The 14707-nt window shown below is 47.8% G+C and overlaps 1 protein-coding gene across 1 annotated transcript in view; it reads left to right on the top strand.

The window, feature by feature from the left end:
* AIRE (autoimmune regulator) overlaps positions 1–14054 on the top strand; it is a 28969-nt gene extending 14915 nt beyond the window's left edge. The window contains exons 6-16 of the mRNA XM_034781848.1: positions 1158–1229; positions 2268–2381; positions 3672–3820; positions 4270–4347; positions 5294–5559; positions 6183–6279; positions 8093–8302; positions 10475–10596; positions 11053–11149; positions 13158–13226; positions 13838–14054. Coding sequence (XP_034637739.1) covers positions 1158–1229; positions 2268–2381; positions 3672–3820; positions 4270–4347; positions 5294–5559; positions 6183–6279; positions 8093–8302; positions 10475–10596; positions 11053–11149; positions 13158–13226; positions 13838–13918 — 1355 coding nt within the window. The 3' untranslated portion in view covers positions 13919–14054. The remainder of the gene's footprint in view (positions 1–1157; positions 1230–2267; positions 2382–3671; positions 3821–4269; positions 4348–5293; positions 5560–6182; positions 6280–8092; positions 8303–10474; positions 10597–11052; positions 11150–13157; positions 13227–13837) is intronic.
* The last annotated feature ends 653 nt before the right edge of the window (positions 14055–14707 follow it).

The following is a 14707-nucleotide window of genomic DNA, read 5'->3' as shown; positions in this document are numbered from 1 at the left end:
TATCCTGGCTTCTTGTAAATATAAATATATGGAGATATCCCATCTCCTAGAACTGGAAGGGACCTTGAAAGGTCATTGAATCCAGCCCCCTGCCTTTACTAGCAGGACCAAGTACCAATTTTGCCCCAAATCCCTAAGTGGCCCCCTCAAGGATTGAACTCACAACCCTGGATTTAGCAGGCCAATGCTCAAACCACTGAGCTATCCCTCAAGTAGCTCCCCATTCCCTCCACAGCTATCTAAATGGAGTGGGGAAGAGAGGTCTGCATTCTGCTGCCCAGCCAGGCAAGGGAGCAGATCAAACTCCCAGCTAGGGGCTTGTGATCAGGCAGAGATTTGGCTGGGCCTTGCAGGGAGATAGATGCCAGTTATCGGGGGGGGGGGGGGGGGGGGGGGGGAAGGGTGAGATGGGGAATGTAGAAATGAAGAAGGAAATGGAAAGAATGGCGGAGAATCAGGGTGACTGGAAGAAGGGATGGAAGAAGAGAGGAGAAAAGAATGAAGATTGAGAATTTTAAGAATGGAGATAGAGGAGAGGAAAAGAGAACTGAAAGGAGAGAACCTAACAGAATGGAGAGAGAAAGGAAGGAAAAGTGGTAGATGGAAGAAGAGGAAAAAGAATAAAGAGTTGGAGAAAATGTAAGAAAAGTCACATTGGATATTTTTCTAAAACTCAGCTTTAGGATTTATTTGGGAGCAGGTCTCTGGCCTGTGCTCTACAGGGTGTCAGACTGGATGATCACAATGGTCCCCTCCGGCCTTGGAATCTATGAATCTCTTTAAAGTACATATAAATCCATAATATACATTGCAGAGAGATGCAATCATTTATTTATGGTCTTTGGACTTCAGCTGAGTTTCTAAAGCTGCCCATTGTGCCCAGAGGTGTGCACCATGACTGCATGTGCAAGAAGGAATGTAACCACTTGCAATAAGGAGTTCTTACTGCTGAAATAGTTTCTCTTACACCCCAGCGGGTGCAATCTAAGCACCTAAGTAGCTAGATCTGTCTGCTCACGTTGGAGCATTCACCATCCCTGCCTACTGTTCCAGTTTCTTGTAAGGTTTCCATTATCTAACCAGGAGGCGAATTAAGGGCTCTTTCTAATAACATCCAATGTGTACCCTTGTCTCTAACCCATATTATAACCCCACAGGGACCCTGCCAAAGGCAAAAGCTGTAAAGAAACCAGAAGGTGTGGAGATCCAACGTTTCCCTCTGGGAAATGGTGAGTGATGTGTTTCCCCTCATTTCTCCAGCCCTGTTTGGAGAAATCTTTGTTGTTAGCACCATCCAGTAATGAACAGGCTAAAACCATTCCTGAGCTGGGTGTCACTGGGCCTCCTTCAGCATGGGAAGAGAATCCATTATCCTGCAGAGCAATGGCCCCTGTGAGTGCTAGTGGGTTGGCGTCTCCCATACACAACATTAGCTTAAGTAAAATGTCTCAGAGAAACAGCAGCTCCCAGAACCAGGAGACAAGTGCAGCACCACACAGGCACCTCAGTGGGCGAAGGGAGGATTCTTAGTGTTTGTGAAGCTAAAGGACTAGTAGCAATGGATTAAAAAAAAACAGCAAACCCATCAACTGCATGACCTTCCCTACACAGCTCTGCCAACACACCTTGGGCACACCTTGCTCCAGAGCTGGGCTTGGCTGGTGTGCAGAGACTTTCAGTCATGCCCTGTAATGTGTGATATGACCAATGATTTACTAGGGACTAGACTGAGCCCACCAATCTCCTTTCATTTGAAATCGAATCCCTATTTAAACCCACCTCCCCAGATGCTGATCTCAGCAGGTGGGGAAGAGAGGTCTGCATTCTACTGCTCAGCCAGACATGGGACCAGATCAAGTGGCCAGCCAGGGGCTTGTGATCTAATGGAGATTGGGATGGGTCTTGCAGGGAGATGCAATCATCAGGGTTGGGGGAGCCCCCGATTGGGGTCATCAAGTTGTATTTAATGCCAGTTTTTAACATACACCTCTACCTCGATATAACGCTGTCCTCGGGAGCCAAAAAATCTTACCGCGTTGTAGGTGAAACCGTGTTATATTGAACTTGCTTTGATCGACCGGAATGCGCAGCCTCCCCCCCTCCCCCGAGCACTGCTTTACTGTGTTATATCTGAATTCATTTTATATCGGGTCATGTTATATCGAGGTAGCGGTGTACTTCAAACCATAGCCCTCCCCCGTCCCTTGGGAGAATATATGTACAAAGGCCTCATGTTTCATTGATAATGACTGTTTTTAAAACCATAGGCATTCAGAGTATGGCTGCCTCAGTCCAGAGGGCTGTTACTGTGTCATCCAGTGAACTACCAGTGAGCTGCGGGGCTGTAGAAGGAATTCTCATCAAACAGGTGTTCGAGTCAGGTAGATATGCCAATGTTCTTGGGCCAAGAAATCATGAACTTGGGGCTAGTAGTGACTATAATGAGAGACACAGCTGAGTATCTAGGGAGTTAAAGAACAGTTCTCATGACAACAATGTGGGCCAACTCCATTCCAGGTTTCCCCACTTCCTAAGGACAGCCTGGTTCCAGGGGACAGATTTAGTTCAGGTTAATCAGTGTGAAAGGACCCTCCTTCTTGAAGCTAGAAGCCACCCAGGCAATTATAGGTAGGGCAAGATTTCAATGCATGCTGGCAGAAGGGCTAGTAGGGTGGATGGTGAAGCCGGCGGGGTGGGCATGGGGGGGATTAGCAGATCAGACCAGCCAGAGGGCTCTGTAAATAGCATACACTGGTGGAAAGTGTGTATGGCTGTGGGAAGAAGAACAGAGACACAGATAGGGTTAGCATTTGGGGAAGAGCTGGGATATTGGGGGATGGGGAAACCCACAAGGGAGTCCCACTTCAGGTGGAAAGTGTAGCGGTACTGTAACCATGGACTGGGAGACCCCCTCCTCCTAGCATAGATGGTCTTTAATTTTTTAAAAGTCACTGGCAGAATATAAACAAACACAGCCTTCTGGCTACCCCCTGCCTGTGTAAGGAGGATGGAGTTGTGAGCAGTAGTTGTTGTGATGTGGGCATGTACGTAGCATCCTGCCATGGTGCACAAGAGTTATTTTTGCAGCAATGTGAAGTAGCAAGTGGCAGCAGGACCCAGCACTACACCTTGCTGGGCCAGCTGGACAGGTGGTGTTCTGCCCCATGATTCTCACTAACAGGCTGCACATGGCAGGGTGCACGGCTACCAGCCACTGCCCCTGCTGTGTTCTCTGCCCTATCACTGGGATTTGGCCCTTGAAACGTCAGCATATCGTGTGGATGATTCTTGACAAAGCCCATGCAGGTCAGATCCTTCATTTACCTGCCAAGCCTTGGGCTCAGGATAAAGTTCCCTGATAAGAGTGCATCCCATCGCTAGCAGCTAAACAGGGACCTGAACTCCTGCCTGCCACATTTTCTGGGGTCCGTGGTATCATCAGCTGCTTCAGAGGAAGTGCTAACTCCTGAACTGGGCTCTGGGAGGGAAACAGAGAAGATGGTTTTCAAACATTTCTAAAATGTAATGCTTTTACACCTGTTCAGCTTGAACTCCAGCATCCTTACCACGTTAACAATTAAACCTTCCCCTGCACCTGAGCATCGTTCAAGCAGCATGTGCATGTGCTCCCAGCACACAGCTTACATAAGCGAGAGTGTCCTCTCTTCCAGGGGGCTCCAAGAAATGTGTCAAAGTTGGAGGCGAGTTTTATGCACCAAGCAAGTTTGAGGAACCTGGGGGAAAGAACAAAAGCCGAAGCCTGAAGCCCAGTGTACGAGTCAAGGGATTTCAAGGGCCCCAATATGTATGCTTTCAGCAAACATGAGTTGTTTTTACATCTTTGTTCTGTTTGAGTCCTCTTTGCAGTAAGGGGTTTCACACGTTGTACTGGTTCCACCCATACAGCTTAGCTCAGCCTTGTCCTTTTTCTTCATAAACTATTGAGCAGGTTTGTGCTTGGCTTGGCCCTGGGCAGGTCGGGCAGACCTCGTGCTGAATGTGAAAGGTCTGAGTGGTTTTCTAACCTTTCCCTACTCTCTGAACCAGCTTGGCCTAAAGTGCTGTCAGAGCAGTGTTCTTCCTGCAGCACAACAGCTTCTCCAGCCAGTTGGCACAAGTCCGACTCCATTGCCGGAGAACACAGGATGCTCTAGAGTCTAGACCTAGCATCCATCTGAGATAGGACATGCATCTATGGGATGTGCATTTATACAGCCAGTCTGATCACAGCAGCATTTCCTGCCTCACCCCGTCCATCTCACTCTGCAGAATGGGGAGCTGAAAATAAACTCACAGAGCAGCCTCCATGTCACCCCTGTTCACACCGTGGATCAACCCCTCCACCAGGTAAAAACCCTATTGGGGAGCTGAGCTTCTCTTCCCCTCTGCCAGGAGCAGGCAAACTGTTTCTGTCCAGTGTCACTCCTTCCTCCTCCAGGGCGAATTTTCCAAATGTTGTGCAGGGCCAATATCTCGTTTTCATTGATTCTCTCGTGGTGGATAGCAGTGTGCCTCTTTGCTGCACCACCTTGTCTCCGTGAGAGTGAGATTCTCCTGTTGGGCCTCACGGTGCTGCATGGAATTAGTACATGACTCCTGGAAGTCTCTGGTTTCCTCAGTGTGGTAGTCTTGCTACCAGAGAGGGGGAGACACAAGGGCTTGGTCAGGACAAACATTTGCTAGTGAAAAGCCTCCTGCCCTGGGAAAACTGGAATTCCCCAGAAGATTCCAAAGTGAAACAGTCACCATTTCCATCCACTGCCCAGCCCAAGAGCTCCCTGCTTAACTGACAGTCTGTGTGTGGGCACTAGACCTACATGTTGAAAGCGTAAAATGGGGAAAGGTTTTCAGAGGTTCAGAGCTTCCCTGCAGGCTGTCAGTCATGTTGTATATAACCCATGGAGACAAGTGTCTGTTGAATTTGTGGGATTCTGGAGCTTGGAATTAAGGATGAAGTGTTCACTGCGTTAATTCCTTGCCAGATCCCCAGCAAGGAAGCACCTGCCAGGTGTAATGTCTCCGAAATACAATAGACAGTATCTGGCCACAGAAGTCAAGCAAGCTTGTGTTATAATACTACATCTGCCAGCCAGCTGTAACACATGCTGTCCCCTGAGCATTCACCTCCCTTGGCTGCTCAGCTCTGTGTTCTGTTTAGTCATCCTGTAGTGAGAAGAGAGAGGTATTTTCTGAAGTCCAGGATACTAATGTTTTGCTCCAGCTATTAGTTTTGTGACATCTGATAGCAAGGATTCACCAATTGGTCACCTATGCTGGAACATGACCCTTTATAACAGACCAAATCCAGTTTGTCCTGCAGTATACTGGATTGCACTGCGCTAGTGTAACAGATCACCATAGTTGGAGTGAGAGAGAAGTTGGCTTTGAGTTTCTGTACTTTTGCTTTCTGTTACATCGTGCGCTATTTGCCTCCCTGGGTCAGAAGAACGATGATGAATGTGCAGTGTGCAGGGATGGTGGGGAGCTGATCTGCTGTGACGGCTGCCCCAAAGCTTTCCATCTGGCCTGCCTTGTGCCCCCACTGACAGAAATTCCAAGGTAATAACAAGCATTCCCAGGCACACTCCCCACAGCGAGTATTTACTGCTCTATCACCCCATCAGCTCACTCTGGCCCAGGGGTGGGGGGAAGATGCAGGATTTTCAAAGTGCTCAGTGTTGGGCTAAAAAAATGCTGAAATAATTTTGCATTATTTTGCCTGATTTTCTTAACCAGATTTAAAATAAAAACCAAAACTTATTGTCCTAAATATAGGAAGGCTTCCCTCTTCCCTAAATATAGGATTTAGTTGGGGATTGGTCCTGTTTTGAGCAGGGGGTTGGACTAGATGACCTCCTGAGGTCCCTTCCAACCCTGATATTCTATGATTCCTACAGAGGCAGAGACCTTGGGTACTTGTAGGGCCTACATGCAGGGCCAGGTCCTTAGTGGGTGTAAATCTGCATAGCTTCATTATAATTCATTGCTGTTTACAGAACTAACCACTAGCCAGTACTGTTGCTTTACACAACTGTGACCAATCAGTTGAGTCGCCAGAAAAAATCCCTTGTATCTATAAGAAAGCACCATTGCGGTAAATGCAGGTTGGCTTTGCTTTCTCGTTTCTTTTGTTCCCCCTAAACATTTGCTTACCTATTTCTTTACCATGTGACTTTGGACAGCGGGACATGGAGGTGCATCTCTTGCTCAGCTGGGAAAGTGAAGCAGGACCAGCACATAGAAGAGAAGAGGGCCAGAGAGCCACCATCCGAGACACAGGTATAGCTAGGAGCCTTGTTTCACCAAACTTAGCCACGTCCAACCACTCCTCTATCGATATCCCCACACCGCTCTTCTCCTGTGCCCTAGATAGAAATTGGGCAAAATGAGAGGATTATGTTCCAGGTGCTGTTGGGATTACCCTGCCTTGTGTGTAATGTGACATGTGAAGCCCCCTATGGCCACCCTCCTCTGCCCCTTGTACCTAAACAAGAAAGGGTGAGCAAGATTTTGCTCAGAGTTTTTGCCCAGTCTGTTGGGATGGTTCTATGGTGACCAGACAGCAAGTGTGAAAAATCAGGATGGGGGTGGGGGGTAATAGGAGCCTATATAAGAAAAAGACCCAAAAATCGGGACTGTCCCTATAAAATCAGGACATCTGGTCACCCTAGATGGTTTGCTTCCCTCAGTAGGGACGAATTCTTTGAGGGTGTCAACAAGCACATGGAGGAGGGTGATCCAGTCAATACAGTGTACTTGGGATTTTCAGAAAGCCTTTGACAAAGGTCCCTCACCAAGAGCTCTTAAGGAAGCTAAGTGGTCATGGGATAAGAGAGAAGGTCCTCTTTTGGGTCAGTAAGTGATTAAAAGATAGGAAGCAAAGGATAGGAATAAATTATCAGTTTTCACAAATGGAGAGCGGTAAAGAGCGGGATCCCCTATGATCTGTCCTGGGATGTGTGCTGTTCAACATATTCATTAATGATCTGGAAAAAGGGATGAGCAGTGAGCTGGCAAAGTTTGCAGGTGATACAAAATTATTCAAGATAATTAAATCCAAAGCTGCCTGCAAAAAGTTACAAATGTATTACACAAAACTGGTGACTGGGCAACAAAATGGCAGATGAAATTCAACATTGATAAATGCAAAGTAATGCACATTGGAAAAAAAAAATAATCCCAACTGCACATAAAATGATGGGCTCTAAATTAGCTGTTATTATTCAAGCAAGATCTTAAAGTCATTGTTCATAGTTCTCTAAAAACTTCAGCTCAATGTGCAGCAACAGTCAAAAAGGTGAACAGAGTGCTAGGAAATACCAGGAAAGGATAGAAAATGCCACAGTGCCATTATATAAATCCATGTTATGCCACATTACTGTTTCCAGTTCTGGTTTCCCCATCTCAGGAAGGTTATAGTGCAACTAGAAAAGGTTCAGAGAAGGGCACAAAGGTGATCAAGGGAATGGAAAGGCTTTCATACAAGGAGAGACTAAAGATTAGGACTGTTCCATTTAGAAAAGAGATGGTTAAGGGGGGATGACAGAGGTCTATAAAATCATGAATGGTGTGGAAACAATGAATAGAAAAGTTCTATTTACCCTTTCCCAAAATACAAAAACCAGGGAACACCCAAGGAAATTAATAGGCTTAATAGATTTAATACAAACAAGAGGAAGTACTTTTTCATATAATGCACAATTAACCTGTGGACTTCATAGCCAGGGGATGTGTGAAGGCCAAAAGCATAACTGGGATCAAAAAATAATTAGATAAGTTCATGGAGGATAAGCTATTAGCCAAGATGGTCAGGGACCCAACCCCATGCTTGGGACAACCCAAAACCTCTGACTACCAGAAGCCAGGGGAAGAAGATGAGGTGGATCACTCCAAATACCCTGTTCTGTGCACTCCCCCTGAAGCTCTGGTACGGGCATACTGGGCTAGAGGGACCATTGGTCTAACCCAGTACGACCATCCAGGAGACTGAAGTGCCTCTATACAGAACTGTCCTCAGCAGATCCACCTGCAGGGGCCTGAGGTGCCTCCTCTGGAGGGACTATCTAACGACACTTCTGTTTGTGCCTAGAAGGGTCTGTATGGACAGAGGGCAGCTGGAGACAGAGAGAGGATTCTTATCAAAGAACCCACGCCAGGCTCCGATGCCTCATTCACCTTCAAACAACCTCTGCCCCCTGCGCCTTCCCACTCACCAATGCCAGTGGTAATGCCAGCCTCAACCCTCCAGCTGCTGTCAAGTCTGGGCCTGGAGAGACAGCTAGTTTGTTGCTCTGCTTTTCATGTGATTTTCAACCACCTTACTCTTTAAAACCATGGTGTGCACAGTGTTCAGATTCAGAGAGTATGTTAAGCATATCTGAGTTGGCTATAAGGCATATTCAGCTTAGCCCCAGCACTACAAATGTACCCCAAAATACTCCATGGAGTTGCTACCCCAGTGCTCAGAGAAGCAGGTGTGGGGTCAGTGCATGTGTCCTGTAAAGCAGAGCATGCACCATGCCTGCTGCAAAGTGGGGGAGAGAGGGCAGGGAGAGGAGAAGGGGCCAGTGGCAGAGGAGGCACTGCACCTAAAAAGGAGGTGGGGTGGGAGGGATAGTCAGAGCACATATACCCAAGACTCAGCAGGCCCCATGACTGATCCAGAATGTGAGTGTGATGGGATCCCCCACAGTGTGCAGCCTGGGACTGTGGGATCGCTGTGCCCCCTTAATGCTCTCCTGCCTGGGCTGTCTCTCACAATGCTTTGCTAGTGACCAGCAGCAAACCCCTCCGGGTGCTGTTATCACTCAGCACAAAAGCATGTGGAGCCTCCACCCAGCTAGATTGCATGAATGCTCCCAGAGTCACTCATGAATAGGGTGACCAGACGTCCCAATAAAATCGGGACTGTCCCGATATTTAGGCGTTTGTCCCGTGTCCTGATCGATCTTCGGTTGGGACGCTGCACTCTGCTGTTCTTGGCTTTTTTTTTTCCCCCCTCTCCTCTGACTGCCAGTAGCACTCGGCTGTTCTCGGTTGTTGTTTTTTTCCCTCTCCTGAAAACCAGAGGCTCCCCCACTGTAAACTGATCCACACATTGCTACCAGTCTGGACCCAGCTAGACTTGCATGTCAGAATGCAGAGTGAAAGAAAAAGTTACAGTGGTTGTTACTTCTCTGCTCTGTCATTATGGTGATAAGCATGGTGTAAATACCTAGATGTTGGACGTATGCATAGCTAAGGGAGGGTGCATAATCGCCTCTGACTGGCGGCAGCACTCGGCTGTTCTCGGCTTTCTCCCCGCCTCCTCTGACTGCCGGCAGCACTGGGCCACACTAGGGAATTGGGAGAGGGAGCTGTTTGTGTCGTTACACCAGTAGCACTCGGCTTTTTTTTTTTTTTTTGCTCCGCCGGTGACACCCCGCCCTTGTGTCCCAATATTTTCTTCCTGTCATCTGGTCACCCTACTCATGAATTACACAGAGAAAGGCACCAGAGGCAAATCCCCCCAGCTCCCAGCACTGTACCTCAGGAATATACTGTCTTGCACTGCTCAAGATGGGCAATGCAATTTATTAATTGGTTCACCACTTCAACAATGGAAAGTGGATATACACCAGCCTTTGTCAAACCTGAGCAGATTTGCCACACACTTCATACAAATTCACTGGTAAAGATAAACAGTAAAACAAATGTATTGACTATAAAAGATAGATTTTAAGTGATAGGCAAAAAGTCAGAGTTAGTTACCAAAAGAAAAAAAATATAAGCATGCAGTCTAAACTCTCAACCCTATTAGATTGGGCAACAACTAGATCAAGCAGTTTTTCTCACCCATTGGATATTGCAGTCCTTAATATACAGATTTCACCCTTGAAATCTGAGCCAATCTCCTCTGTTGGAGTCTTGTCTTCTCAGTATCTTAGTTGCTTGCAGAATGGGTGGGGGCAGGAGAAGGGCCCAGTATGTGTCCACTCTGCCTGTTTTATACCTTCAGTCCGTGTGCTTGGAAAACGCAAGTACAGGCATGTCTGGGGGCATTGCTGAGTCTCCCGGCAAGGTTGAGCAATTCCCCAGGTGTGGCCTCATGCAGGTGAGTCATTGAATTGTAGTTCCCTTGCTGAACAAAGGTTGTTGATGGGTTGTTTGAAACCCCGCCCGGGTGTTGATTACTTTTCTTGCTGTTGCCTCTGGGGAGCTAATGTCTGGCTGATTCCCCAATTTACAGCATGTTTTAGTGACAACCATACTACACAATCTCATAATTTCATATGCATTAATGATATACATATATAGATAGAGAAATGACTCTCAGCAGATCATAACCTGATACCTTACAAGGCATGCTTTATATGTAAGATCACAATTATATAAAAATGAGAAATATGGGGGTTACAGGATGCTCCCCCAAGGTATAGAATGTCACAGTGGGGCTGAGAATAAAATCCAAATTCTCCACCTTTCCTTTCCACAGAAACTGACAGTTGGTGAGAGATGTGGAGTCTGCAGGGGAGGAGGAGACATGACCTACTGTGCCCAGTGCTTCAAGGCCTTCCACGCCCATTGCCACTTCCCTGCCCAAGCAGAGCGGCTCAGGTGAGGTGCACAAGTGCAAAGGCATTGCCCATCCGGCTGTACCTGATTTAATCCAGATACAGGTATTTTGTCTATTATTTTACAAGGGAAAAGTTACACTTGCTGGACACTGCTGTTCTCCAGTTTCTTAAGATCAAAAGTACATTTGATTCTCTCAAATCTCTGGTAGCTCCCCATGACTCTGGTACTTTGCACTCATGCTCTATGTTCCAGCCCCCATGCACATGCACTATATTCCACTAAGGGATCTGGCCAGTCTTTAGAAGCTGAAGGCTACTGGCTTGCTGTCAAAGATGGCACTGAAATTCTCTATACTGTCTTAAATCCTTCATAGTACTCTGCCTCACTTATCTTTTCTGATCCAAAATAGCAACATATACAAAGACTCTCCTTAATTTTTCCAGTCTGCAGGGTGATGCTTTGACTAGGATCCATAATCTTTATCTTCTGTTCCAGTGAAACCTGGCTATGCAAGTCCTGCTCTGGCAGCTCTGGAACCAGTGGCCTGGAGGGAACAGTGACCTCAAATAACCCTGCACTAAGAGCAGTAAAGGTCAGTACAGTCAGAGCCTTTTCCGCAGTGCATGCAGAAGTCCTAGATGACTTTTTTAGGGCTACTTAGCAAAGTGCGTTTCAGTGGGAGCAACCTCTTCCAGCAGATGCTTAGCCCTCTTGTATCATCTGCCATCAAAGACTCTCAAAGCACTTTACAAATACAGGTATACTTATATGGACATATACCTATCTCATAGAGCTGTAAGGAACCCTGAAAGGTCATCGAGTCCAGCCCCCTGCCTTCACTAGCAGGACCAAGTACTGATTTTGCCCCAGATCCCTAAGTGGCCCCCTCAAGGACTGAACTCTCAACCCTGGCTTTAGCAGGCCAATGCTCAAACAACTGAGCTGTCCCCCTGTGAGGTAGGAAAGCTCCAGCTTCTTTTACAGATGATGAAATGGAGGCAGAGACATGTTGTGCTCTACCTGGATCTGTGGGGGAACAGAATCCAGATCCTGTGCTTTAACCACAAGGCCAACCTTTCTAGCTGATCCACGTCTTCTGTAAAGCACCATACACATACCTAGGGCTAGAGTATAACATGCTTATTATAAGAGTAACAAGATTCACAGTTCCCCTGAACTTAGTACACAGTTCCAAGTCCATCTGGTTAAGGGAATCCCCTGTACAGCCTGGTATAGACTGGAGGTCAAATTTTTAGAAGCCCTTTTGAGAATGTTACCAGAGAAGCACATATCGCAGTATATCACTTCATAGACACTGCCACACTTACTAACCACTCTAATGATTGCAGAGAAGACATAGCCAGTCACCTTGCCAATATTCACTCCAAAAACCTCAGTCATTCAGGACCAGAAGGGACCACCATGCTAATCCAAGTAATGAAAGCATAACCAGGAGTGGCCACATTTACTGATCCTCCAATAATCTTCAGAGAGCCACAAGACACATAACCTGGCCCACAGGGCAGCGCCTGCTGGAGAGTAGGGATTCTGCCCTGATCTCCCCCCAACAGGGCTAAAGCCCTTAGACCTCTTTCTCTGCAGAACAGAAACCACTAGTCTCACTACACCACCACAGGGCAGAAGCCCTGAGCTCTCCCCCTCCCCCCGCCCAGTCTGGTAGGCAGAAAATGGGGGAAGGGGCTCTGCAAGCCACATTTTACCTGTAAAAGAGCCACAGGTGGTTCACAAGCCACAGTTTGGCCATACCTGCCATAATCATCTGTGTAACATCCCTACTCTGGCTTAGGTTCTTGTGAGTTTAGCACCACTTTGTTCCCAATTGCCTCACTGTCTTCTAAACAAACTGCATGGAGCAACCAGGGCCGGCTCCAGACACCAGCCGAGCAAGCTGGTGCTTGGGGCGGCAGCTTGTAGGAGGCGGCATTCCGCCCAATCCTAGGGCGGCACGGCCGCTTTTTGTTGTTGTTGTTGTTGTTCCGCTCCGGCCGCCCTGTAGGGGGCAGCGGCATGGAGGACGGGAGTGCCCTGCAGCAAGCCCGGCAGGGTAGCCCACATCCTTCCCTCCCAGCTGACCAGAGCGGTGCGGAGCCCTCCCGGTAGGGGGCACAGTGGGAGGGGCTGCGTGGCAGCGCCCCGCTGAAGCCCTGGCTGCCCCTCTTCTCTCTCTCCCCCCTTCCCCTCCCCCTTCCCCTCCCCCCGCTAGCCAGGGCACATCTGAAGGGCAGGGAGTCTCCCTGCACCCTGGCTCTGGCCGCGCCGTAGGTTTTTTTTTTTTCTGCTTTGCTGTTCTGTCAGCGCCGCAGGTTTTTTTTTTTTTTTTTTTTTTGCTTGGGGCGGCCAGAAAGCCAGAGCCGGCCCTGGGAGCAACAAGTGTCTTTAATTCTCAGTAACAGATGAGCTTGACTGGAATTGATTCTCCTCTTGGTTACAGAAGGCTTATGTTGGTATAACTACATTGATGACAATGGTATTACTCCATCATAAACCAGTGTAACTGGGTAGAGACTCAGACCCATTGTGTTTAACATTTCACCTTCATGTTGGGAAACTGAGCAGTCTGGCCATGTTCTGGATTCCAGGCAGTGGAAGAATCTGCTGGGAATGACCCGATCCTGAATAAAGAGGAGTTGGACTCTCTCCTGGGTGAGGTAATAAACCATTTCATCTTCTCATCTCTCCAATTTTATTTTATGCAAGAAAATAGTCCACAATCTGAATAGAACAGTTCCTACAGGTCCTGGAATTCACAGGCACTCCACTCACCTCTGTTTGCAAAGCCTCCCTACCCAATCCAGGCCTAAAGGCAGCTGGGTCCAAGTGCAGAAATACTGCAACACCTTCAGCAGTCCAGGTATGACTGCACTGAATGGGCAATCCTGTGTCAATGAGTATTCCCTGTAAGCCTTGCTTCGCCATCAGAAACCCCTGCTGGCAAAAGGTGTAGGTTAGGGCTCCTGGGGAGCCAGCGTACAGGCTGAAGCAGGATCAGAGTCTGAACAGGCCCATTTACAAGGCTGATAATGCGTAAAGCAGGTTTATTTTTGTATACTGTGTTTGAAATTGGTGCCCATTAAAGTGGGGACAGAAAGCAAAGGCATGCACATGCAAGTGCCTCATATAGCCAGATGAACCAGTTCTCCTAATCTTCCTCTCTCACTTGGAGAAAATCTTCTTACTGCCCTCATGAAGCCCTTCCTTTGCTTTCCTGAGATGCCCTAAATACACACTACCCCTTTGTTGCCTTTGTTTTGTCTTCCAGAGCTCCTTTGATGGGATCCTGCAGTGGGCATTCCAGAACATGTCTCGTCCACTCTCAGATACTCACGGATTTTTCTCTTAGCTCCTGCTGTAATTGTGGACATGTCATACCAACTTGTTGCCCTCCATCAGGGCCTCCCAGAGGGGAGGGCAAGTGGGGCAATTTGCCCCAGGCCCCGGGCCCTGCAGGGGCCCCGTGAGTCCTGGCCGAGAATCCCTTCCCTGGCTACTCACCCGGCAGCAGTCCGGGTCTTCGGCGGCACTTCAGCGGTGGGCCCTTCAGTCGCTCCGGGTCTTTGGCGGCATTTCGATGGCGGGTCCTTCAGTGCTGCCGAAGACACGGAGCAAGTGAAGGATCCGCCACCGGCGCCGCAGACTCGGAGCGCCGCCCGGTGAGTACAAGCACCGCAGCAGATGGTGCCTTTTTTTTTATGTCCGCTCCCCCGCTTTGCCCCAGGCCCCCTGAATCCTCTGGGTGGCCCTGCCCTCCATACATTGGACTTGACACTAATCATCTTTAAACATCTTATGCCGACATCTTGGGATATACAGGATTTTCCCATGTTGAATCCTTGTTCATTTACTTCCACTTCTACCACTTTATTACATTGCTAGGCTGGTTTCAAATTAATATAATGAGAGATTCAGGGTCTAAGGGTTTCAAAAACTTCACTTCCTTAATCTACAAAGGATCATATACCATCCCTTGGATTTTTGTTTCCCTGTGACCCTTTCTTTCCCTGTTGTATTCACAGTCCATCTGCTAATATATTACTGGATTTATCTCACAGGAAAATTGCTTAAGAGCTAGTAAGATTTTTTCAGTTTTGTTTATTCCTGAGTATAGGATGTAGATTTGTTCTCATTTTCC

This window comes from Trachemys scripta, chromosome 9 (genome assembly GCF_013100865.1).
Source record: "Trachemys scripta elegans isolate TJP31775 chromosome 9, CAS_Tse_1.0, whole genome shotgun sequence".
Taxonomy (NCBI): domain Eukaryota; kingdom Metazoa; phylum Chordata; order Testudines; family Emydidae; genus Trachemys; species Trachemys scripta.
The sequence above is the reverse complement of the archived record's forward strand: the minus strand, read 5'-3'. Positions and strand labels throughout refer to the sequence as shown.